This window comes from Zingiber officinale, chromosome 11B (genome assembly GCF_018446385.1).
Source record: "Zingiber officinale cultivar Zhangliang chromosome 11B, Zo_v1.1, whole genome shotgun sequence".
Lineage (NCBI taxonomy): Eukaryota > Viridiplantae > Streptophyta > Magnoliopsida > Zingiberales > Zingiberaceae > Zingiber > Zingiber officinale.
The window spans coordinates 76,181,497-76,208,942 of record NC_056007.1 but is presented as its reverse complement, the minus strand read 5'-3'; the positions used below and the strand labels follow the sequence as shown (position 1 = coordinate 76,208,942).

Here is a 27,446-nt window from a genome sequence, read left to right as displayed (position 1 = left end):
AATCCCAATAAACTTCAAGGTCCAGAAGACATTTTAAGAATATCAAAATTCAAAACAAATAAATAAAACAGTTCGTTTATTCCAAGACAAATGATGGTACATTTGGTCATTCATATAACATTATTTATGGTCACATTCGGAAGACACCATATTTGGTATCCTGAGGAACAGGCTTAGTTGAAGCAGAAAGACAGAGGCCAACGACCTTTCTAGTGTCAGAGGGGTCGATGATGCCATCATCCCACAGCCTTGCAGTGGAGAAATAGGGGCTTCCTTCTTTGTCATATGCCTCTACAACCTTGCTCTTAAATTTCTCCTCTTCTTCCTTGGTCCACTGCATTCAACAGGAAAAAAGAGGGAAAAGAAAGAAAATTAAGAAAGAAAACTATGGATCACATAGTTGATTTACTTCAAAGAGAATTTCCTTAGGTTTTGTTTATTTGGGTTAAAAAAAAAAGGAGCAGAGATATGGTTTTAAGGATATTGAACCAACTAAATATAATTTGGGACAGAAGATAAAGCAGCATGCTGCAATATATATGGTAGGAGAGCATTTTGTGCACTATATTACCACCTGAATATGCATAGATGTTCATGTTCTATGAACAATAGAGCAAGCTAGACTTCCTACCTTCCCCTTTCCTTGCTCAGAAAATGCCTTCAACTTGTATATGATGCTGGAATAAAAAATTAACAATTACCTCAATTCCTTGTTTTTTCTTGTTGCTCCTCTCAATTTGGGCAAGAACACCAGCAGCCTGAGAAAGTAAACAACAACGAAAGTGTGGCAAGGTTATCATCAAAGGTAAGGCACCTGATAATCGAGTATTTACAGTGTGTTTGAATCATGAAATAGAATTGAACAAAAATTTCCATAAAGTATATGGAAGGAATAGAAACGTGCACAATTTAATTTAATTTATGGGATAGAATAAGATAAGCCATTCTACATGGATTTAGTAGGAATAGTATGAAATCAATAAAGAATTTGTCCACCCAGTGCTAATATTGTGGCAAAAGGCGAATATGCTCGCCCCCAGCGCCCCCGCCAACCCGTCTCAGGCCAACACGGAGGAGGTAAATCACGGGCGGCTACTATCCTTTGGAATAGTGACTAGCACATAAGGAAGGTATTTACCTCGGCTTTGCCGAGTTATTCAAGAAATATTCCACTTAGTTCACTTGTGCTGCCTTGTCTACTTGATCTATCAAGTCCTCTCAGCTAGGCTGATCTAATTGTCCCACTCTTCTGACTTTTCGCCTGGTTCACTTGGTAGATACCCAGCTAAAATCTACCTAATTGGCGTCCCTATAACTATGGCCTATTCATTGAAGACTTAGGTATATAGGTAAAGGAGTTATCTGCTACCTGCATGCCACCCATCACAGATATCTTCGCAGTAGGCCATAGAAACAAGAAGTTGGGACTGTATGCTCGTCCACACATTCCATAATTCCCAGCACCAAAACTTCCACCAATAATTATTGTTATCTTAGGAACCTGCAAAAAATTTCCACAAGAAAAACTATTTGATCAGCAAAATTTGTCTTCCTTGTGAAGTATAAAATGGAAGAGAGTCATAATTCGGAAGCAAAACCATATATCTTGAAAACAATTGGAATAGACCAGTCATATCAACGATTAGATTCTCTAGTCTTTATATAGCAGCAGCTTACGACTCAGTATAAGACAACCTGCTATAGATCATCAATAAATACCCTAAACAAGCATCGAACATACAAATAATTGATTCAGTTTGTGTTGGATAAGGCTAAAAGGAAAGTTATAACAGTATTGATACAGTTCACCACATTTTATGGATTAGAGTATTGAGCAATTTAGAAATAAAAATATATTAAGTTGCTTGGAAAAATTCAAAGATGATCAAAGATTTTATAGTTAGACAAGTCAAATAGATTAGGATTGGAGCTATATAAGGTAGAGATTTCAATAACGATAATAGTATATCTAGTGTAGATTGAAGATTTGGGATAAGATCCATGTAGCAAATCCTAAGTGTTGGGGATTAACACGGTTTCTTCCTGGCGGACCAAGCATTAATGTAAGCCTTTGGTACAAGTATTGTTGAGGTACAATATAATATTCAACTATGGTTGACTCCTTGAATGGTGAGGGCATCATGTGGCTGGGAACAAGAGAAGCAAGTTTTTACCTACTTGTACATCAAGAAAACAGAATGGACAATTCCTCATCACATTTATAAATTGAGGCACATTAATTAACTTTTAAATGAACCAATATTAGAGTTGAAGGTATGAAGGATATAGCGAGACAACACATAATTCTACAATTAAAAAAGCAGCAAAAAATTTAAGAATTATTAGTAGTAAAATAGCTGAACACAGAGTTCAATGTACATCTTTGTCGTTATATTTTCATAGTTCAAATGCACAACATATGAAATTAGCCATCCAAAAAATGAGTATATATCCTCAGACTCGTACTAAAGATCTAAATTTGTAAGGTACTGTTAACTAGTGCAACTTGAACACAAAAATGGTGAGTATTACAAGTAGGTTCAGTATCCAGGAAACATAAGTTCTAATCGGACAAAAGCGTTCTAATCGGACAAAAGCAGATCACCACTCAAAAATTTGAGTGTATCCATCTAACTATCTATAGTGGTTGATATTTACAAACACAACCTTGTTAGGAAGAATATAGAATGTCCAATATAAAAGAAATGGAAATAGAAGAGACCTTTGCACAGGAAACAGCCATAACCATTTTGGCTCCAGCTTTAGCAATACCATTTGCCTCAGACTTTGATCCAACCTGCCCACCAGCACATATTAATGGTAAACATTATATAACATAGGATCCATTCATCATATAAGATTTTTTAAAAAGTAGAACTAGCAGCATATTAGGTAAACAATTCTTTTTAAGATCTAAAATGTGTCCAGAAAGGATTAGAAAATAATCACATAATATATGTGTGAGTAACATGAGTTGCTGGCATGACACATAAAACTAGCAGGACAATGAAATATTCAGGTGGAACACAGTTTATTTACCAGCACATTCTTGATCACCACTCTTAATATACAAGTGCCTAGAACATACTTGAAATGTACATGTGAACAGAATATGATATGGTTGATCATGATGGCATTTGCTGCACATTGGCAAGGACCATGCTATGAAGGAAAGATATCTTTTTTTAGCGTTGCAAGCATTCAGGCTCCAATGCTAGAATAAAGCTCTCATCAGGTGATATGACATACAACACATAAGAATGTAGCTGATTGCAAAGGAAAGCAAACCAAGGATAGGAGTGCATTAATGATGGAGAATTTTGTTGCCTTTTAAATTCCACCTCTCTCTGCTTCCCTATGCCTATACAAATACACAGTCAGTAACCAAACAAAGGGGATGGCAATGAAAAATGATAATTCCAGTTAGTCTCATTGACTATCCCTGGGATGATCGGCTCGGTCCCACAGTAGTTTTCCATCAATCATCAGGATAAATCGAGAAGCGCACGCGACGGCTAACCCAGAAGCTCAGCATCCTTTGATTACGCCCCCCATTTGAAAGAAAATTTCTGCAAATACGCCGTAGCTGGATTCGAACAACGGGTGTCTGGTGACAACCTGGATGTCCTATCACGGCACCATGACCCCGGGGACAAAGGGGATGGTAATGAGAGAGCTAAAGAGGGAGTCCAATCTAACCCAAAATAGTAAGGACTTCGGTAGGAACCTCTTGGTATTTGGAACTCTAATTTGGAGATGTGGGATTAAGAGTTGGAGCTTCTTATACTCTCCTGGTCTCCCACCCTTTCACATGCACATCAGGTTCAACATAACCAGAGGGGAGGGATTGATTATGGCACCAAGTTAAAGCCCAGGAGAGACCAATCTATCCCAAAATGCCGAACCATTTAGGTGGAAAACCTCTTAGTAAGTAACCGTATTTTAAGAATCCTCACTTAGAGATTAAGAGGTGGAGTTTTATCCGATCCTCACTTCTTGCTTTTTAACAAGGAACTGGTTGGTTCAAAAGTCAATTTCTCAATGAGAAGTGATGTCTAGATTTTATTAGAATATTGTCTAAATACCTAGAGATGGATATATAGGTAACATTCACCAAATAAATAGCTTTTTGATAAATCTTGCATGTCTAGATACAACAAACAGTTTATTTTGATCACTCCACTAAGTGATGCATTCTACCATATCTTCACATAATCAATCAAAATTGTTGCTTCGTTCCATAAAATACTAAAAAAGGGCAGCCCAATGCACGAAGCTATAGCCATGCGACGTCCCGAGGAAGGATTCATTGTACGCAGTCTTATCCTGCTTTTTGCAAGAGGTTGTTTCCAAGATTCGAACATGTGACCTTTTGATCACAAAGCAACAACTTTACCGTTGCGCAAAGACTTCCCTTCTTTGTTCCAAAAAATACTCCTAAAGATTAATGATTAGACAAGTATGCCACATAAGTGGAAAAAAATGACTAAAAAAACCAAAAAAAAAACGTAATTTTAATGTAGAGGAGCATGGGAGACGAAACTTCGGGAAAGGAATAGATAGATACTTTAATTGCCATTGCTAAGCATCAAATGGCTTCATCCTATTACAAAATGAGAAAGTACAAGCAAAGTTTAAACTATTTCAGAACCATATACAATACTAGCATTCCAGCATGTGATTTGGAACATGCAGATGTTTAGTTGCTAAAGTAGCACAATATACAATGAGAAGACAGATAGAAGGGCGTACCATAAATCCAGTGATATTCTGAAGAAATATCAAAGGAATACTACGCTGTGCACATAACTCAATAAAATGAGATCCTTTTAGAGCAGATTCAATAAACAATATGCCATTATTTCCGATTATTCCAACTGGTTGTCCATAGATTCTTGCGAAACCTGTCACAAGTGTCTAGAGTAAAACCTAGTTAATATTACTATATTCGCAGAACTACAAATGCAAAAGAAAATGTAATGAGAATCAAGTAGTTTTGAAGATCTTACTGTGCCATATAACTTCTTGAATTCTTCAAATTCGCTTCCATCAACAATGCGAGAAATCACAGATCTAATATCAAAGGGCTGCTTCTGATCAACAGGTGCTATCAATTGAAGTTCCTTCTCATCATATAATGGATCTTTATAAAAAGAAGAGATGTTTGGTGAACTATTTGCCCATCTCCCAGCCATGTGTAGGTTTTTAACTATATTTCTCCCAATTGTCAGGCCATGAATTTCATCTGCATCATGTTGCATTCATGAAGATCATCAGAACTTAGAACGAATAGCTTTTAGCTTCATATAACAAAATGAAAATAAATAAATAAATAAATAAAAGGAGGAGAAAATGGAATCAAGAAATTGTTTAGTGGAAGCTGAAATGTTAAGTGGGTGACTGATTGGTTAAGAAACAAAGGCAATAATCCCACAAGACAATTTCAAAGTGCATTCACAACAAAAATCATTCCAAAAAATTGGTCTAGCAGAGACAAATTGGTTGCAGTACCAAATTGATTAGGAAGTGTCAGAGGCCTACCTTCTGCAAAATGATCTGATACTCCTGATACCTTACAATGCATGGATGCACCTCCCAAATCCTCGGCAGACACCTCTTCACCTGTAGCAGCCTATGAAAATTGATCCTTCAGAATAACCTAGGGTTTTAAGGTGCGCTTAAAGTTCGATGAAAGTAGTTATTGTTACTAAATGGGATAAGACACAATTGGAACAAAATGCAGAACAAAAGGTTGAGGCAACACAAACCTTCACAAGAGGAGGTCCAGCTAGAAATATTGTTCCATTCTCTTTGACAATGACACTTTCATCAGCCATTGCAGGTATATAAGCACCACCAGCAGTACAAGAACCTACAACCAGGGCAATCTGGGGTATGCCGTCAGCAGACATTTTGGCTTGGTTATAAAATATCCTACCAAAGTTGTCCCGGTCAGGAAAGACATCAGCTTGTCTTGGAAGATTAGCACCCCCACTGTCAACAATATATATGCATGGCAAATTACATTCAGCAGCAATTTCTTGCGCTCTTAGATGCTTCTTAACAGTAATGGGGTAGTATGTCCCACCCTTAACAGTGGGATCATTTGCTACAAACATGCACAGCCGCCCATGCACAGGTCCTATTCCAGTAATAATTCCCCCTGAAGGTAATGCATCTTCATATAGGTCAAATCCTGCAAGCTTCATGAACGCATTAAAAAAGTGAAAACTTAGGCAGACATGTTTGAAAGAGGTAAAGAAACACATTAGTCTTCTAAATACCAGGTGTAAAATGTCAGTTCCTTTTCAACAAAAAAAGGGAGCAAGATTGTTCTCAAAAACAAGGATAAGGAGAGGAGCCATTTAGGCATTTTATATGCAAGTGGCAGCCTATCCAATACCTGTTATGGCAGATCCTCATGTATCTTTCAGTTCTTCTAGAACAGCTTCATTTAATTTACAGAATTAGTGTTCAGCAACTTTGATGAAGAGGTATTTTCATTAACTTTTTAATGAAGGTTTAGGTGACCAACTTAATTTAGGTAATTTAATTAGGTCAAATGAGCATAGAAATTTTAGTTTTTATCGTAGAATTCAAACTTCAGAAGTAAAACAAACTTTAAATGAAATGCACAATGGAAAAGCCGTTGAACCAGTTGATAGATAATCCGATAGAGAAACAAGGTATTGAGGCTTAAAATTATTTAATATGATATTGAAAAAAAAAATGGATACATAATAAATTGTGCAAACTATAGGGGTATTAAACTAATGAGTCATACTATGAAACTTTGGGAAAGTGAGAAAATAAAGGAGACAATAGAGACATGTACAATCAATTGGTTCCCTGACGGATATAGGTCGACATAATTTATATACATCTCTTAGATAATTAATTGAAAAAAACAAGATTGACACATCGAATTACATTATAGAAAAAGCTATGATGGAAAATATATAGATTGATATTTAGAGAATGTTAGAAATAGAGGATGTAACGTACTATATATTAGGATATATAAACATAAAGACTTAGGGATCGCAATGCGCAGTCAATCTTACAAGGTATACATTGAAGGATTCTAAGTCCCTATCTTTTACACTAGACGACTCAAACTAGCGCATCAAGTTTATTTAGACATAGTATGTTGTTTAGATGATATGAGAGTAAATCTTCAACTAGCGAAAGACTTATAAGTAGAATGAAAGATTTTAAGGATAGATGACTAATAGTATATTTAACAAGTAATAATTTAGCAAGTAATGAAACAATTGTTAAGATATGAGGAACAAACCAGGAAATTTAATATTTAGGATCATTTTAATGTTTACATAGTTTTATACAAAAGGCGTGGATTAGAATAATTGTTGAGAATGGAAGTCGAGTAGTAACATGATTAAAATGATAAACTTATAACGAAATCTAAAACCGCACTTACATGCTATGGGTCGAAATCAAGGTATATTTGTACACTGAGCGAAGATGAGAATAAGTTGAAGGATGAGGATGTTAAGATGGATGTAATGGACAAAATAAGAAATGAGAGCATTAGAGAGAAAAATCGTTAAAACTGTACGCTAGAACGTAATGGTCACGTATTGGCACCAATAAATGTCTAATGTGAAACTATGATAAACATGCATATCAAACGAGGAAGAGGAAGGTTAGCAACAATAAAACAAGATAAAATTTATTTAAATATAGGAGATAGAGCTCAATGGCATAAAAGGATTCATACAGCCGACCCCACCTAGTGGGAAAATGCTTGATTGTTGTTGTTGTTGTAGTGTTCAGCAACTTTGGTCAGTTTCTAACTTTCTATATTGGGGATTCCTCTCATATGGTGAGGTTAAACTTGCCTTTAATTGTCATGCTTCACATAATTTCAGATTGCTTGACAACCTTATGAGCAATAGAAGTTTTCCTATACTCTGAGTGGATGGATACAAGAACTTCTATTCTTACATAACTTAATTGTACCCCTGAAAACTATAGGAAAAAGTGCCCAAGCTGTAGAGGTTTATGTAAAAGGAATTTTTGATCTCCATATCATTTCATCTCCTACAGCAGCAGGTTTCTTTGCAGGAACAGTAAGAACAAATGAAACAATTGTTTTCTTGAATGGGTTAAAATAAGTACAACACCTAGAGGCTCCACATGTTTAGAATTACATAATGATGTTGGCATCTTCTGTTAACCTAAAATCAGAATGTTATCAATCTCAAACTTCTTTTCTACGGATTCAAACTCTCAACCAATCTAATTTAACAATTCTGATTGGTCTCTATTCAAGAAGATATAAAATAATGCCCGACAATTGGCACAAAAACAGGGATGTAAATGTGGTTCCTTTCTTTTGAACACAAGGATGTTCCTCTATGACTAAATCAATGGTTAACAGAAGATCATAAACCACATTGAAAATTCAAAAATAAGCTGGCAAACCTGAAAGGTCACAGTTGTATGTTTTTCAATTTTCCAAAGCCTAAAATGGATTGATTAACAGAGATAATTGTTGAAAGCAAATTGCAATTTGAAGGTATAAACTGTTTCTTGGATGGAATACATGGACAATAGCCATTCTTGTCATTTGATGGAGCTCTTGGAGTCATTGACTTGTAAGCACATAATATTGCTGCTTTGGGAAATTTGTAGTGGGATCTAAGCTCCAGCAAGGATTTTATTTGCTGGAAGTGGTGAAGCATTTTGCTGTGCAAGAAAGGATTGTTATCATGGTATCATGTTATGGTTAGGTAAATGCCTTATCGGTGAAATATGGAATAGTGACAACTGAACTAGCTTTTGCTCAGATACTGCTGGATGCAAAATTCAAATTAATTATTAGCATTGCATTCAGATCTCTATCACAAAAAGCATATTCATGCAAATTAGGCTAGCAACTTCAACGAGACCAACCCAGTCGCTACTTGTAAAAACATATCACGCCATGCCAGTTTTCCTTTACGAGGTATGCCAATAAATAAGTCGAGCATTACAAAAAAATCATGCCCTTTAAATTTAATCCAGATTCCACGACACTACCTGAGACAGCTCAAGAAACGAAGACCCAGGATCGATTATCCGGTCGATCCGCTCCCTGGGAAGCAGCTTATTTCGGTTCCTATTCCTCTCGACAGCTCGATGGCCTCCGCCGCCAAGGACCTGGCCGCGACATCAACGAAGCATTTAGAGAAGGCAAAAGGCCCCCAAATCCCTGGACATTATAGACAGAGGGAGTGAGATTGAGGGCGCGGCGCTGCGGGAAGAAAACCTTATGGATGTTGGATTTGAGTTGGGAGACGAGGTCCCGAACGGCCGCGGAGTTGCGAGAAAAGGCGTCGGTGTTTCGGTCGATGCCATCAGGCAGCACGGCGGAGCAGAAGGGCTGCGTCGCCTGGCAGTGGCGACGTGGGAGACCTCTCCACGATCGCTTAGTAACAGCTCTTAGCATGCCCCTCCTTCGATCGACCACCCCAAAATTTGGAAGTTTGGACGGACTGCGTTATCGATTGCGGAAGCAATCAAAGAAGGTTCATCCTCTTCCTTCCTTCCTTCCTTCCTTCCTTCCTTCCTCAATTACATAAAGACCCCTCTGTCAATTTGACTGTCTGTGATTTATCTCCGAACTAGGAACGGACTAACTATTATCCAGATGATTATACCATTCTAATATTTTTCTGGAGGAGATTAAAATAATTAAAGGGATTTTAAGGCTTTGGATAAGTGAATGTGGGAAGTGTGGACTGGACGCTGACTCGGCTTGCGTGATCAAGATGAACAGGCCAAGTTTCGGCCAATTTACTAATTGACCAAATTGTATATGTGAATTTCTTGATTAATTCCCGATGACGACGTATCTTGATAAAAAAGTCCTGTTGATTTGAGCCTAGAAATGTTAATATGAATAAAAGGTGTTTGGGCTTCCAATATGGCCTCCGTTGTAGCCCATGTAATTTTCTACGTTCAGAATGATTCATTTGCACCAAAATATCAGTAAATTATCTTTAAATCTCCATACAAACTTAAACATTGACATTCAATCTCCATGTCAATATAAATTTATTTTTAATACCTAACCAAATCAATTTATTTATTTTAGCTCCCTAATCTTAGCAAAATTATCATATTGCCCTTGATTTAAAATACACAGCTACTCATGTCTCTCCCAACGTCTGACTCCTCCTCCATGACTCTAAACCTCGGAGATACACTACGCCTTCGTGACTCCAAACTATCCGTGACGCACTCCCCGACTTTGTGCCTAAACCATCTCCATCTATGTTCAAGGCAAAATTCAAAGAGGCGGTGTAACCCAACTAAACCATCTTAAACCCTGAAATCATCGGTAAGTAAAATTTGTGTGCCCTAGATTTCGACTAATTTGTTATTCCTCTGCAAAAAATTGAAGTTTTACTTCATGAGTGTTTTCGATTTTGTGAAGTTGAAGTTCAATGAAATTAGGTTTAGGTGTCTGCATTATAATTATATGAATGAGTTTGTATTACATCTTCTTCAATTCAAGAATGTGATATGCATAAATTTTGTAGTGATTATCAATAAACTGAGTAATGTACTCAATTTAAGTACTTTGATGCACAAAATATGTAGGGTTGTACTTTATGATATGAATAGATAAATTGTTATAATTAGTGGTGTTGTTTATTCTGCTAGCTAGAATAAAATTGGTTTTGATGTTTGAATTGTATTCTATCTTCTTCAATTTCTTCAATTGAATTAAAATATATATGTTAGTTTTGAATATTGATTATCAATAAATTGAATAATATACTCAATTTAAGCACTTTAATGCCCAAAATATTTAGGGTTTGTACATTAGAGTATGAATGGATAAATAGTTCAAATCTTTTATGTTGTCCAATCTACTAGTTAGAATAAAATTAGTTTTGATATTCGAATTGTAATTTTATGATTTTGTTTGTGTTTTATCTTCTTCAATTAAATAATTGAAAGATATATGTTAATTTTGTGTATTGATTAGCAAAAAACTGAATAATATACTCAATTTAAGTGTTTTGATGCCCATATTTTTCATGACTTGTACTTTATGGTATAAATTATAAATTGTTCTTATTATTTGAATGTGGTTGATTTTGGTAATTTGAATAAAAATGAGTTCTGGATTGTTCTAATTATAACCTATTTTATGAATATGTTTGTGTTTTATCTTTTTAAATTGAATGATTGAATGAGATATGTGATTGTTGTGTAGTGATTATCAATAAATTGAATAATATACTCAATTTAAGCACTTTAATGCTCATATTTTCCATGGATTATCATTTATGTTATGAATTGTTATGTAATTTATTTTTATGCAGAAATAAGAAAGAAAACCATAGCTATTAAAAGAAAGGAGGTTAAGGGGAAATATGTGAAGAAGAGCAAGAGCAAAAGTAGCAAACAATCATATTCTCGTTGTTCACCAACATATTTCAAAGTTGGGTTGGATGAAGTGTTACCCAATTTGGGTAATAAGCAAAAAAGAGAGGATCATAAGCACTCCACTCGCTCCATGACTCGAGATTCTCGAGATGCCAATTAGTAGTACCAGAATAGATTTAATATTAAACAGATTTCAGCAGTCTTCACGTTCTTTCTTGTTTGGTGACAATATTGTAGTTCCATTCACATCGACCGAGTTTTGCATCATCCTTGGTTTGGTCCATGTGAGGCAACCTATTGATTTGCATGCCGGCATGGAGTCCAAATTTATGGCTCGATTATTTGGAGGAAAAGTCGACAACATAAATAAGACTACAATTTATGATAAAATGCTTGTATTAGCTGGATCATAGAAGGATTCTAAAGTGGATGATTTTGTTAGGTTGTTTATTTGTCTTCTATTTAATTGTATTATTTTTCTTGTTGGTAACTATTTCACTCCTCGATTTATTATATCTTACATTGATAACCTGATGAGGTTCTTTGATTACTCGTGAGGAGATATAGCATACAGATTTTTGTGTCACCAACTTTTTTTACATACTACCGGTAATGGTAATAGGCTAGAAGGAAGAAAAAAGTATGTAAATGGTTTGTACTGTTGGCCTAATGGTGAGTTTTTAATTTTTAAAGTGTGATTGTGATATATTTCATATTATTTTAATATGAGCATGTTTCAGGTAGTGACATTACTACTTCAAAAACAGAGAAGATCAGTCTTTTTCAATCTTCTATTATGAATACTATGAGGAATAGGGTTGATCATGTGGCGAAAAGAAAGGCGTCAATGTTTGTGACTCCCCCTAGCTCAACACCAAAATATAGGAGGAAGAGAATAAAATAGGTAGATGGAGCATAACGTAGAATGGTTATTTTGAAGTCTAATAGCTTTTGTGTTATTATATATTATTGTTAAACATGTATGGATTTTAACTTATATTACTAAATATGTTGCCACATAGATAAAATCCATCGTAGATGTTGAGAAGGATGACAAGAGTCTTGCCAAGAATAAAATGGATGCATATAAAAGGAGAGATGATTTCTATGGCCATAAAGAAGGATCAGAAGAAGAGAGAAATATGTTGATAGAATTTCTGTCTAGGGATGAATTGAAGTAAGTTTAATTTGAATATATTAAATTTTATTTTAACACTTCTTTCTCACTAATTGTAATGGAAATAATTTTTCTCTCTATTTAGTGTTGTCATTTGGCAAGATGACTTCCTGAGCTTGACTGGACATGTATTTTGTTCTTTTTTGTTTGGTAAGCTTATTGATAGTCAAATCATAAACGTTTACATAAGGATTATGAAAAAATAGAGTCTAGCTTATGGATTTGAGATATACTGTATGGACACTACTGCGCAGGTTCGTAGCATAGTTAATATTTGATTGTACTTCTTATTAGATTAAATGGATTAAAATAACATTTGTACTCTTGTTTTAAATATCTAGCAAGAAGTGTTGTTGCATTTGGAGGTATATAGTTATAGAATATGGAATACGAACATTTTCTTGTCAGCTTGACATCGACCACCAGGGGAAGACTATAGGATCTAAATGAAGATATATTTACAAGATGCAGATATATAATTTTTCCTATTAATGACGAGTGGCATTGGTATCTAAAGAAAAATTCAAACTATGGAATTCAAACCATGATTCCTTTTTAGCTTGGATAGTTAGAGTATATGTAAGTTTGATAATATTCTACTCCAATAAGTCTTAAGATTAGGTACGATTTTTGGCTGGTTGCATTGCTCATCTTTCAAGTTTCACCATAGGCAGTGATGAGTTGATTAGAGCATATTGCCATCATCAAGGTGTCACTCTTGATTGTGGTATCTGTTAGTGCAGTTTGCATTAACGATCTTACTAAGGTTTTGATGAATAATAAAGTAAGTTAAGTTAGATATTGTTGTGATCTAACCACTTTACCAAGTGTGCAGGAGGTAACCAAATAGGTCAACAGCCGATCGGATATCTGGTGCAAAGTCCATATAGGTCAACGAGACGACCTGATATCTGGTGAGAAGTCCAGATAGGTCGACCGGCCGATCGGATATCTGGTGGGAAGTCCAGATAGGTCAACGGGTTGACTGAATATCTGGTAGAAAGTTTAGATAGGTCGACAGGTTGATCGAATATCTAGCAGAAAGTCCAGATAGGTCGACAGGCTGACCGGATATCTAGTAGGAAGTCCAGATAGGTCGACATATTGACCGGATATCTGAAAAACTAGTGAGTAAAGGTAAGTCACTAGAGGAGAGTGACCAAGTGAGGACGCGTCCCGGTTGAGGGGACAATAGACGTTACTCTAGTTTAGGTTCATTTCGGATCCCTAATCTGAGACCTTGACTAGTTCCGGGTTCTAGGTGGACATGAACTAATTACTATTACTTATTAGTGTACTAACAATTATCTTACAGGTCATTATTTGGTTTATTGAACTAACGTTGTTGTGCAGGACAAATGAGCAAATTCATCTTCGGATGAACAGTGTCCGAAGGCGCCTTCAAGCAGTATATTGAGAGCAGTATTTTTTTAACATAAATATGTCTAAAAAATTAATTCATGTTTAAAAAATTACTACTCTTCATATATTAAATTAAATTAATATTTGATAACATTTTTATAATTAGGAAAATACTATAAACATATAGAAATTGATTATCATTCCGAAATCGCTAGTGATCAATTTTAGCTAAAAGTGATTGATGAATTTTTTGAACAGAACAAAACGATTCGATTTAAAAAAAATTAGTCAACAAATTTTTTTAATTGATTCGAGGAAAAGATAAAATAGGAAGTGGATAAGTAATTTATTAATTTTAAAACTATGATATATAATTTAAATATTTTGTAAACTTATATACCGTATTAGATAAAAAAATCATAAATATTTTCAATTCTCATCAACAATAATAAATTATATTGTATTCAATCAACAATAATCAGCACAAATCACGGTAGTTATATTTAGATAATTTATTTATGATAAATATTAATCGGTATTATATTATAATACTTTTTAAATTATAAGGGTAATTATAACTGTTATAAAAATCATAATTCTTATAATTATATAATAGTTAAGAAATTATAGTACTAAGTATACGTATCAGTTTTTCTATAATTATATAATAATTATGATCCGTACTTTTATAGAAAAAAATCAAAAAAGATGTTGCTTTAACTATTTCAATAAAAATAAAGATGCCTTTTTTATTTTTACCAAGTGAAATTCTAGTCCATAATCTTTAGGAAGGTCATATACGCTTTCGGCTGAGAGAAATTGGTGTGTTGGTCAACTCAATTGAATAATTTATACGTTTGTGCAAAAAGTTCGCCAAAGGCATAGAAATCCTAAGAGATTTTTTTTTTACTAAAAACATGTCAGAAAGAAATCATTTCGTATCTTATCATGTCTCTCGATTGGGTGATGCAGAAGAAGATTTCTCTTAGGATTTTTTTTATTATTCAAATGGATAAGTATGCTCTGACTATAAAAAAAAAAACAAACAGATAATATCGAAATGATTTCTTGCTTCTCAAGTACAATCACTCATCGTCTATCAAGGGAATCAGAAATTAACACTTTCGCTTTATGTGTGATTGAAAATCACTCTTTCCATGGCTGTCCAATTGATCAGATAGTCATAGATTTACTATAGCAGTGATTAAAAATCATACTTCCGGAGCCTAGTTTAGTCGGTATCTAAGTATAGATTTATATCAATGGATAAGGATTTGAATCAGCTCTCTTCGTTTTATTGTGGGACGACGGTGAAAAATATTTGACATGAACGTTATTATATTTTTAACTGAGTGATTGAAAACACTAATATTTTTGTGCCATTCAGTTTTCTTATTCAATGGGCTTGTCTTTATTAATCATTTTCTTAAGTTTTATAAGATGGCCATTCAACGCACGCCACTCCTTGCGTAAAGATCAGTGTTAGTTTTTTATGATCCAGGACGTGATCATCATTAAACTCAACGCACCTTTTTATAGCATAATGCATACATATGGAGCCCGACGAAAGGAAGAAAATAAAGAATTTAGCCTAGATGCTTAATAAATAAATTGTGCGTGTTTCTTTAGATGATTCGATGATTAAGATATAAAATATTATTCTATTTGATTGTGAAATTAAATTTTGATACGTTTAAATTTCTCTTCTTAGAATTAATTTTTAACGAATATAAAAATATCTCATTAATTATCTAACTTTTCTTATACAAAGAACCGCTGCATAAGATAATTACTGTTATGATTTATTTTTGTTTAGAGAGTATAGGACCATCCTAGAAGGGCCGCTATGTCAGCTGCACTTTTGCTCCAATTAATAAATAAATTGCAAATGAAGCTATAAAAATGAACAATAGCAATCCAACTCCATCTACAAACAAGGCTAAGATTTTGAATTATTGGAACAGACGATACTGAACACAATCAAAATATATGCATCATTTGAAAGGTACGTTACGTTTTTAGTTTAGCTTGAGTCCAAAATAATGGATATATTGGCCACATAGGAATCCATGAAATGGATTAGTTTCAAACATAATGCTTTCGGCTAGGGATTTAACCAGTTCAAAATGTCTGGCATATTAAAAAAACTTACCAGAAGATAATTTTCTTCCTCCTTTTCACTTAGTTCTTTTCATTTTCCATTTCAAATATTCAAGGATCGAGTCCACCTTCACCGGACTAATGTCAGAAAATTTTTATGGTACTGAATCATCGATCGTTCCTAAAATTAATCGGCATGAGTTGGATATCTAATAACAACTAAAAAAAAGCTTAGTTCTTTCGGCCCCCTTTCGTCTAGCTTCCCACCCTCTCTTCTCCTGTCGCCAGTCCACCACCAGCTAAGTAAACATCAGAGCCACATCTACATGCGTCCTGCTTGAAGAAAAGTCTGTGACAACTTGCCACGGAGCACTAACTTGCCAGGATGAAATTGGTAAAAAGGAAGGAACCATTCGATATCTCTTCTGGCACTCGATTACTTCCTGCTTAATCAACAGCAGAACCCGCAATATAGCCACGACAGATCGAGTTCAAATCACTCAACATTACTTTTCATTCATGAGAAGGAAAAGCAGGTCCATCATATACTTTCAAATGAAAGTGCATAGTTAAAAACGCTCGACCATTTGAAAAAACAAAACCATCAAGGTCAACAGGATTGCATAAGCGATTGCATTCTTTAGTGGACTGCAGGTGGGAGTAGGTGGAGCTTGTCGACATGGCTGTAAGATTCTGCAACAGTGGCATGTTACTCTAGTGCGCTTCACATTCGAGTTTCAACTTTCAACTCGAGCACGTCCCAAAAAGCAGCAGAGATCGTGAGACGAATCAGAATTTAGCAATTTGCTTTGCAAATCCTTGATAATGAAAGTTTCTACATTGGGAAAGGGCTTAACTACGCAGTGCAAGCCCTGAGAGTGTAGGATTTATAAGCAAGATTCCTAACACTTAGTGTCAGCTTCTTTTAGATTTCTATCTAACGTTCTCTCCATTGACGTCGGACAGTCGTATGTGTTTACAACTGATCGCCACCAATGACACCAAGAGGCGTTTATCATGTTGTGACAAAATGCACTAAGTTGGATGTGTAAACTCACACATTAATGTCGCAGAATTTGCCTTCTTTCTGGTTCTGAACGGCCCTCATGGCGATGACTCGAGCAACTATGGCAGCTTTGTTTCCGGCTGAGACGGCCTTTCTGACTTGCTCCTCCATCTGAGGAATTTTAGCTGCATCTTCTGCAAACTTCCTCGCGGCCTAAACAAATGAAGAGGATTCAATTGGATGAGAATTACAGTGTGCTTTTTTTTGTTTTTTCTATTGTCTATCCATGATGGATCGAGATGCATACCTCAACAGCACGTTTGATTGCAGGATCTGAAGCTTGGAGCCTGTTCCTTAAAGTGCCATTGTCCCATTCACCAGATCTTGCTTCGCCGTTCCAAAATGTGTATGTTCCGAAGCCCTGCCTCCTGCCCTCATGCCATGAGCCCTCGTAGCGGTGGCCATTGGCAAATTTGTAAACCCCAAATCCGTGGATTTTGTCGCCAAAGTATTCGCCGCCGTACTCATCACCATTCCTGCAAGCCACCAGTTCAATCACCTAATTGTAGGCGGAGAATACAAATTCATGATCGCTCTCCGATCATGGATAATGGAATTCGCCGAAACATGTAATAGATTGGCAGCATAGTCTGCGTATTATGCATTATTTCTGCGATAATCAACTCCAGACGGAAAAACCTAAAAGAAATCATTCATCGGGCGCAGGTGACGAGCTGAAGCCAGGTCCACAAAAGCATTTAAGATCGAATTCGACAGCGCAGAGGCAAACAAGAAAAAACATTTGGACTACTTTTTTTTTTTTGAACAGGAGCAGCAAAAGTAGGGTTCTATCCGTTATTATTAATCCAAGTAGCGGAATCGAGAGAGGTGCATCAAGTCCATGACTAGTTTATCAAAGAGACTAATTTGTCACCTGAACCGATATCGGCCGAGGCCGTGCTTGACGCCGCCCTTGAACTCGCCCGCGTAGAAACTATCGTCGGAGCAGCTTTGCACGCCGCATCCGTGGCTCTGGCCGCCAACCCACTCTCCGGAATAGCTGTCTCCCTCGTAGAACCGGTACGTCCCGAAGCCGTGTCGCATCCCCTGCCGGTACTGCCCCAGGTACTGGCTCCCACGCGCCCAGCTCTCGATCCCGTGCCCCTCGTACTTCCCGTCGATCCAATCTCCCTCGTACCTCCCCTTCGCGTAGAAGTAATATACCCCGCTCCCGTGGCACCGTCCCCTGGATAACTCCCCTTCGTACACATCTCCATTGCCGAATAGAACCACCCCCTCTCGGGCGACCTTCCCGCACTTACGGGAGAATTTTCTCGAGGTATCTTGTGAAGCACCGATAGACCATCGGACGGGGAGACCCTTGCGGGAAGATCGGATTCGGAGGAGGCGCAACCAGGCGAGCAGCGCGGAGGCGACGGCAAAGCAAGCCGAGGCGAGGAGGAATGGGTGGTTGACTGCGCCAGCGGCGCAGTTGAGGTAGAGTACGGTGGCGGAGAGGATGAAGAAGGCGGAGGCGGCACAGTGTAAGAGAAGGGCGCGGCCTCCTTCCATTGTTTCGGTTCGAGAGGCGAGAGAGAGAGAGAGAGAGAGGCAGATATGAGAAAGACCGAGTAAATATAAAGGGAATGGGCGAATCGGACGGTTGGGAGGAGGCGTTAGTTGAGGGACGTGGGGATGGAATGGAAGCCGCTTCTGGCCGTGTGATTGGTGGGCGGAAGGGGAAGGCGGCATGTCGACGCACGTGAGAGACGCGTGAGTAAGATGTGGTTGGGAAAGAGAGATGGCGAATCGGCGGGTATGCGGTTTGGCTTCGGAACGGGCTGGGGTCCCGTGTACACGTTGCGTCCCCAAAGTTCGATAGGACAGATAGGAGCGTGTCTCGGCGCGAACGAGATATGAGACGATGGGATCCAGTGTAGAAGAAGGTTTGGTGAAACGTGTCGTGATGCGGTGTCTCGCTCGGTGCCACATGATCCGTCCACCTCAACCGGATAATGGTGGAGATGTCGGATCGTATATGCTACAATAATTAGCGGGAAAATGATTGGTACATAATGAATAATGATACGGTGATCCATATGGATCCGGAGTTTGATTAAAGTCTATGGATATGGCGATCAAATTGATATGACAATCAAAATCAAAATCAAAATTAAAATTAAAATCAAAATCAAAAAAATAAAAAATAAAAAAAATTAAGAGATAGTCTAGAGGTGTAATCGAGCTGAGTCGAGCTGAACTCTTGAATATTTGAACTTAACTCGTTTATAATCGAACCGAGTTCGAACTTTATTTAACGAATATATTCATAGCTCACGAGTTTATTCGATCTTTTATTGAGTCTAAACGAGTTTACTAAATATAAATCATAAATTTAAATATTCATTAAAAACTAAATATATATTTAGAGAAAATTATAATATTATTATTAAAATTTATAATTTTATTCTAATAAATAATTTAATATATTTATCTATATTTTTCATAAGTAAGTGTATATCAAAATTATTATTATTTTATTTAAAAGTTGCTTAATAAGCTTAACGAACGTGTTCACGAGCTAACGAGTCAAATATTGCGAAGTTTGAGCTTGGTTTGTTTATCTTAACGAGCCTCATTAAACAAGCTCAAACGAGCTTTTATTGAATCAAGTTTCGAATAGCTCGCGAGCGGCTTGGTTCATTTACACCCCTAGAGATAGACTACTTGTAATTGCGGTTAAATCATGACTACAATCCGGTCATAATTGGTTGTGATCCCCTCCTAAATTCATCATCCTCCAGGTTATAGTTTGGGTCGGGACGAATGCCGAAGGCCACCTTGAGGCTACCCCTCACTCTACGCTAGGCTGCCTAATCACTTGCCCATTGTCGCCGCCCTCCAGTCATCCACTCCGACCCAAATTATACCAGGAAGGGATTACAACTAATTGCGGCTAGATCATGTTCACGATCCGACCGTAATTGCAAGTGGTCCATCCTCTAGTCCACTTTTTTGTAGACCAGAAGATCTACCCTTGAGGTTATCCAACCAAATCAACGGATCGGTCAAACGCAAGCCTCTCAATATGAATGAATAGCTCAAGAAGAGTCGGCACTCTCCATGGCCAAGATTTCTTTAAGATAGCACAATTGGATAGCTCGGTTGAGCAGTTCAGCCAATCGAAACTACGTTCTGATCAAACAAAATAGACACCCAATTCGATTGAACTCTTTGGTTAAAACCAATAAGCCTAGTCAAGGATGAGTCCCCAACGACATTCTATATGCCCGATCGGCCAAGTGACTGCAGACCGGATCATGGGAAAAGCTATGTTGATTTACCAGGTAAGCATGTTGTGGGTCCCTAACCCAACGACCTTATATTCCTTTTTGACATTTTGTGCTACGAAGGACTGCGATTATTCTATATATAAGTTGTACATCAAAAGCTTCCCCTTTGTCAAATGCAAAGATTGTGAGTTCATTTTGGAAAAGATGTCAGTGTATCTTTATGGTATATCATTTTCTAAAAACGTTTTGAGATTCATGTACACATAAACAATAACACTATAAAAGGCGTCTTCATCCATAGACATAGGTACACTCACATTACATGAGACTATGCAAGTTCCACTATTTATTCATACTAGTGTTCATCACCTTCTACCGATCACTGACTTGAGCATCGGAAGATCTATGTCGAAGACAACTTTCCTAGCCAGATCGCTAACACTCCTCTTAATACGTAGAAGTACTTCGAAATTATCTTTAAACAACTAGTAGTCTTCATTTCGTCAACATCTAAGTCACACCCCCAACATTTTATCTTCACTTATTTAAGACATGATCAAATAACAACAACATATTCTAAATTATAAACTATTTAATCTTACATTAATCTATAAATTATTTACGATATCTCGTAATAATCTACTATTAAGGGATCAAAACAGCTCCAGATGTGGAAGTATGTGGGACAGGCCGATCATGTTGGATCCAGAAGGAAAAGAGGGAAAGAAATTATTAGGTTTAGTACTCGGGCCTTAAACGTCTAGATTTTTTTTTCCCATTTAAGGAAAAAAATCAAGAATCTCAATGTATATGATAGTAAAAGATAAAATTCACTACCTAATAACTTCACTTGATAAATCCTACAACCGTAGGTGGAAGGTAAATCAAAAAACTATAATTGGTACATATAGGGAAAAAAAAATTTCCTCAGCTTTACTGCAAATCCTTGTCCTATGACTCTGCCCCGCACAAGAATCTCGATGTACATGAACTAACCTCATGACAACATAACTCTATTGATTAAATTGATCAAAACACGGTGCTAAATGGATGAAAAACAACCCCAATCCATTAAAATGACACTCGCAGTTTAATTTTATTTAAATATTTTCAAAATGCCCTAATATGTTTAATCTTGTTTCAAAAAACTCCACTTTATTGCAATCTAACAAGATGATTAAAAAAGTACTTGGACCAGGAGACTAGAGTGCGCATGCTTCACTGCGAAATAGAAGGTTCACTCACTGCATTTGCACAATCAACTCAGAGTGAAGACGCTCAATCCATGCAGGCTTTACACGTTGATCGTCTTCTACAAGAATCACAACTTTTGCTTCAGAAACAGCTATACTAACCTTTGTGCTTTGCCTGGCACATTAGTTTAGCAAAATACTACAGCAATGACTCGATGCCACATATCTTCCTGTAGCAGACGAAAAATGAAATCATCATGACTCCTAACATCCTCAAAATCAAAACACTTAGCACACCTAAATCGAAACACCAAATCACTTCTGGATTTGAAACTGGAAAATGGTCAGCAAAAGCAGAGAACAAATTGACGTTGGGAAAAGCTGCGGTTCTACCTCACTCTCCCCAGAAAAAAAATAAAGGGGGGAAATGAGCGAGGACTTGGATGGGCTGCATTGGATGAGTGCCAGTGGTGGCTTGTTTTCCACAGCTGACAGCTCCCGCTACCACTTTGCTTCGCCTTTAAGCTAACTGAACTCGTCTTTTCTGTTTATGATTTACAAATTTAAACCGTCGACACCGCACTGCTTGTAGGTGAGTGATTGCTTTTTGGGGCTGATCACGATTGCGCAATCCACCGACGCCTTTTTATTTTTTCGAATAAAAAAAAGTCTGATTTAGTTTCTTTTTGATAGATATTCTTAATTGAATTGGGGAAAAGACGAAGGAAAATAAGGATTCGATCACCTGAACCCTAGGGGTGGATATGCCGAGGAGAAGGATCTTGGCGGCGACGTCGCCGGTGAGGCGAAGGTCGACGCGGTCGTTGATGGCGGCGTCGCGGACGAGGTTGAGCGCGTCTGCCTGGAGCACGTTGAAGCGGTCGACGGCGACGCGGGTCTGGACGAGGCGGCTGCTGTGCGCGGGTTGCTCAAAGCCCGGCACCGTCGCCACGCCGAGCGGCACGCCGCGGTACATCACATCGAGCGCCGCCGCCTCGTACCGGATTCCCACCTTGTTGGGGTTGTCCGCGATGAAGAGAAGCGAGATGTTGAGGGAGAGGTAGGCCGCGGGGGGGCTCCCTCCTGCACGGCCACCTGCTGGAGGTCGAACTGGGGCTTCTTGGGCTTGAGGACGAGGACGATGACAAGAGCGACGGCGACGGCGAGGAGGGCGAGGAAGGTGAGGAGTAGGAAGAGGCAGCAGCAGCAACCCTTGAAGGAGGCGGCGGAGGAAGAGGAGGAGGAAGGGGTGGCCATGGGCGTGCCGAGGTAGTGGCGCTGCCTCCGAGGGTCGGGCGGAGGGTGTGGGCGCTGGTGGCGGCCGCCGTTGGGAAGGTTGTTGGGCGTCGTCATCGCCGGCGAAATCCACCACCGCACTTCCCGATTCCTGAGAGGGGCCTGTGCTTGCTGTGAAGAGAAGAAAGGGCTGCCGGCGTTTGTGAGGAATAAGTGCGGTACGGCAGTGGGAGGTCGCTTGCCCTTGCTTCCTAAAGTAAAACGACGCTCCTTTAGTTGTCCTTGTGCTGGTGCCCATTTTGGCCACTGCATTTTGGAAGAGAACAGTGAGGAGATGCACACGGTTAAATGGTGATTCAATGAAAGTTCATTTATTTTTTACAGTACATTTTATTCGATGATAATGTCAGGGCGGAGAGCTACAGTGGATGAATAATCTCGATTGCGTTTTAACCAGAGTTGTAGTTGAAAATTTGAAGTAAAATATAACTTTAATATTTCCAATTTTACATGATATCCGTCTTCTTCCCACGATTAACTAGCAACAGTAGAGAAAAGAAAGATGATAAGTTTTTAACTTAGCTCTTCTTTGCTTGGTTGTTTGAAGATCCTGCAGATGGAAGCTTGACAATGAGATGAACAAAAGAATGGTAATGGAATAGTAGTGTATTCTCCTATTCTAAGCCCCTTTAATTTTTAAATATTTTAAAATTGTGTCGTTTCTCTAGGTTTTTTAGTTATTCCTAATTGATTGATAAAGATCCTCCAATCGATTACTGTTCATCTATCTATCCATTCAACGATCATTGACTCCAGATTAATGGTTGAGATTATCTCATTTTAAATCTCAATCGATTAGTAAGAATATCTAATTGATTGGCAGGATTGATCAATTGACTTGGTAGCCTTCTTTCTTCACGAAGAAAGTCTGTCAATCAATTGCCCAAACCTAATCAATTGGGCAATCTATTTGGCAACTTTTTGTGTGCTCGAAAAAAGTCTGCCAATCGATTGATTGGTCTGTGCTAATCGATTGCCCAATCAATTTGGCAACTTACTATGTATTGGTCTTGATGCGACTGGCTAGAGAGGGGTGAATAGTCCTACAATCAAATTTAGACTTTCTTTTACTTTTAAGTTTAGCAAAGATAAACACAAGTTAACAAATAAAATGACATGAATTAAAGAAGAGAGAAAAATGTCTTACTTGGTTTGCAACCGACAAGATTGCCAATATAAGGCAGTGGAAGTTCACTAAGAATACCTTCAATATAGGCGGAGAAACCTCTTACATAAGTTGAAGTACAAAAAAGAAACTATAAAATTACAAATGAAAGCTCAGACTTCGTTAACTCGTGTTGTGTTGCGAATGAAAAAGACCAAGGCTTTATTTATAGCCTATGAGTCGAAACTAGCCGTTTGCTGACGTGGCATCTCCGAGCACCTACAGCTATGCAAAAAATTATCTCTACACAACGCAACGACTTTGCAATAGTGTGAAGATTGAATTTTTTTCATGTCCGGGTGCATGGACCATGTCGGAGTCCTGGCGCTCGAACCGTTGCTGACGTGGACCCGAAAGTGATCCACAGCAATGATTCTGCGACAAGGCACCCGTTCGACGCCTTGACCAGTCAGCCCTGTGCTAGCTCGTCCGACGCCTTCTCCAATTGCTGGCTTCATCTCCGGTTGCTTGGGTGATCCTTTAGCCTTCCCGAGTTGAGCTCACCCGAACCTAACTCCGACCTTCTCCTCAAGCAGTCTTCTACTCCGACTTCCCATCCATCGAAAGCGCCGCGCAAATCCTTCTCGCTCCACTGATATACTCTTCCGCTTCTCATCCATCGGATATACTAAGCTCGTCGACTCGATTCTCATGTCATCTTTCTCGTTTGCTACGTCTTCTGCTCGATTTCTTGTGGTCCTAAGCTCCTGTACACTTAGACATAAGGATCAAATACACAGGACCTAACTTGACTTGGTTGATCACATCAAAACTAACACGGGGTATTTACACTGTGCTCTTCGAAGAAAGCAATAAAGAGCTTGCCAATCGATTAGTCAGTGCCTAATTATTTAGGAAGCTACTGTGCGCTCAGAATTGGCTACTAATCGATTGGCACTCCGAAACCCCAGAATTTGAGGTTTAGGGTTTAGGGTTTTTGGTTTTAGCTTACCAATTTCACTAATCGATTAGTAAACCCTAAAATAAGTATTTTTAATCCCTAAACCCTTAAACACATATTCTATTTAATGTGTCAATCAAAATCAATTATCTTAAGTCAGATGAACCTCTTGTTCCCTGAACTTTGTACCTAGAGCTTCCTCTTGTCCGGATCTTCATCTATTCTAGAATATGATCTCGCGATCTGCTTGGATTCCCATCTTTTGCTAAGAATCCGGTCTCTAACCTTCTGACTTCTTGTCACTCCGACCTACTGATGACAAGAATTCGCCTTGACATTCTTAGACTTTACCTTACATCCGATCTTCTTGCCTACAATGACTTCTTGCTAAGAACCGTCCTCAAACTTTGGACGACTTTCTCTTATCCGTTATCATTGTCAGTTTGTAACACCCTTCTAACTCCTACTAAACAAGGTGGGCGATCGCCATTATGTTGTGCTAACTATTCCATGACCATCATTAAATCTGCTCAGTACTAATTGAACTAATTGAAATTAAACTATCATCATTTCTTGGTTCTATGTGCTAAGGGTGTAATCTAAACTATTCATGACAATATATTACATCCCCAATGGTCAAGGAACTTAACTAAGAGTTTCTTGTCGACGATAATTCCCACACGGATCGATTGATCGGGCTTGATCGATCCATTGATCGATCCGTGGCTATCAGGGGTTTAGGTTGGATCGGGATGATCGATCCAAAGACGCCATCGCGTCGGACAATATCGCTGAATCGATGTCACGATCGATCCAGATCGCCAATCGATCCAAAGGATCCGAGCCTTCTCGTCGTGACAGCACTGATCGATCGCTCATCGATAGGCCGACCGATCCTCATCGGCAAGTCTGATCAAATCGATCGATCGATCGATTCGATCGCTGATCTCGATTGAATTCCAGGTCGATTTCACCAAAGGTAAATCACCTTGTTCGCAATTCTAACCCAAATACAAATATTCTAACATCACAAAATGGTGTTCTAAACACGATAGAGGCATGATTAACTAATTCATAACATTTAATATACTAAGGTGCAAAATAACGAAAAGCTAAAAGTTCCAATGCTTAAAACAAGCTGTCAAGTTCCTAGATCCTCATTCCAAGTTCCATCCACAATCTTTGCAAAGATTGTCCTCCAGCTAGTCCATCTTCCCTTTACCTTTCGTATAAAGAAAATAGTATCCGTAAGCTTGAGAGCTTAGAGAAACCATCTACCTCACAAAACATGCATACGATGCTATTTATGCTTTGAAAACATGCTATTTGAAAAGAACATATACTGAATATGCTAAACATGGCATGGCGAAAGCAAAACTAATCATAGCAATTAATCATAAGCTATCATAAACTATCATGTTGTAGTTAAAGCTAAAAGTCAAGCTATAATACTCTGATGCTAAAGTCACTGAATTCACATAATTATTCAGATGTTTGAAAAACTATATTCATAATAGATTAAAATAATAATCATGTCATTGCTTGAACAAGACTTGTACTTGCACAAGATCCCTAACTAAACCGGGTTGCAAATTTGAATCATGGGGATACGAATCTAGGGACACCGGGGATGTCCAAATGGATATCTAATCCAAAGTAGCCAGCTGAAAGGTTAAATACTTAAGCAACAACTATTGTCTTCCATACACTGGGTTGTCCTAAACGAGAACTAGGTTATCTGGTCCTAGAGCGTACAATGAGGCCACCCATTGGACATCTGGTCTGTAAAAGCTGAGCAAGACTCAATAAGCTAGGAAATGCTTCTATTGCATTTATCTAAGCCACTAAAATGCCTAAGTTACGTTTTTACGTATAAACAATTTAATCGAACACTTATTGTCTGTTAGTCGCATCCTTTGTGTCGATAGTCTACATATTACTAAACTAATACATGAAATTCACGAAATGGCTTATCACAGGTGAGGGTTTCTGCCTCTGTTGGATTTTCTTACGATTCTAATCGCTAGATTTCAGTGGAGGCAGTCTTTAGAAGGCGATCTTCTCGCGTCTACAGCGTTCCTACCATGGAGGAAGCGTCCTCGTGTCGAAGTGATGGCGGAGAAGATGCCATAGGCGGAACCCTAGCCTTGCTTGTGGTTGGCCTTGAGAGAGGAAGAAAAAGGGAGAGGTCGGAATTAGGTTGAGGGAGAAGAGTCTCGTTAAAATTATCTCTCACTAATTAATTCTATTTATATCTAGTGGTATTTGGGCCCAACATAAACATAAATATAATTGATCCTTTTCTTTCAGCACGTACTATTTGAATTTTAGTTACCATAGTTCACCGTAAGTCATGGGACCAAATGGGTCTCGGGTTCAATTCACATCGAACTATTTCACGGTCCTATTTATTTTGCTACTTATTCTCTAAAATTCCATAAAAATACTCTAAATTTCCATAAAATTATAGAATATTTCTAAAATAAGTTTGAGAATTTTAAAACGTTACAATCTCCTACCTTATAAAAGTTAGTCCTCGAACTTAGA

The 27,446-nt window shown here is 37.9% G+C and overlaps 2 protein-coding genes and 1 pseudogene across 2 annotated transcripts; all 3 read right to left on the bottom strand.

Annotated features, from left to right (window-relative positions):
* Positions 1-59: 59 nt before the first annotated feature.
* Positions 60-9,619, bottom strand: LOC122034203 (methylcrotonoyl-CoA carboxylase beta chain, mitochondrial-like). The gene is made up of 10 exons (XM_042593345.1): positions 9,275-9,619; positions 9,046-9,165; positions 5,769-6,203; positions 5,542-5,632; positions 5,010-5,245; positions 4,753-4,917; positions 2,723-2,797; positions 1,370-1,501; positions 702-758; positions 60-334 (listed from the first exon to the last, which is right to left on the bottom strand). Exons 1-10 carry the CDS (start codon positions 9,452-9,454, stop codon positions 131-133), a joined length of 1,695 nt encoding a protein of 564 aa, XP_042449279.1. The 5' UTR covers positions 9,455-9,619; the 3' UTR covers positions 60-130.
* A 6,909-nt stretch (positions 9,620-16,528) lies between these two features.
* On the bottom strand, positions 16,529-18,667 carry LOC122035046 (phosphatidylinositol 4-phosphate 5-kinase 1-like). Its single transcript, XM_042594411.1, has 3 exons — positions 17,986-18,667; positions 17,359-17,587; positions 16,529-17,264 (listed from the first exon to the last, which is right to left on the bottom strand). The coding sequence occupies exons 1-3, from the start codon at positions 18,621-18,623 to the stop codon at positions 17,100-17,102; spliced, it is 1,032 nt and encodes a 343-aa protein (XP_042450345.1). The 5' UTR covers positions 18,624-18,667; the 3' UTR covers positions 16,529-17,099.
* A 2,803-nt stretch (positions 18,668-21,470) lies between these two features.
* On the bottom strand, positions 21,471-22,944 carry LOC122035200 (annotated as a pseudogene).
* Between the last annotated feature and the right edge of the window lie 4,502 nt (positions 22,945-27,446).

Bases quoted from the DNA above. Each gene is read 5' to 3' on its own strand.
- LOC122034203 (XM_042593345.1), bottom strand. From the start codon at position 9,454: ATGCTAAGAGCTGTTACTAAGCGATCGTGGAGAGGTCTCCCACGTCGC. The intron at 5,633-5,768 runs GTTTGTGTTGCC...CAATTTTCATAG, and splicing joins CTGGACCTCCTCTTGTGAAG to GCTGCTACAGGTGAAGAGGT. The intron at 5,246-5,541 runs GTAGGCCTCTGA...AACATGATGCAG, and splicing joins ATCAGATCATTTTGCAGAAG to ATGAAATTCATGGCCTGACA.
- LOC122035046 (XM_042594411.1), bottom strand. From the start codon at position 18,623: ATGGAAGGAGGCCGCGCCCTTCTCTTACACTGTGCCGCCTCCGCCTTC. The intron at 17,588-17,985 runs GTGACAAATTAG...GGTGGCTTGCAG, and splicing joins CTCGGCCGATATCGGTTCAG to GAATGGTGATGAGTACGGCG. The intron at 17,265-17,358 runs GTATGCATCTCG...TCATTTGTTTAG, and splicing joins CAATCAAACGTGCTGTTGAG to GCCGCGAGGAAGTTTGCAGA.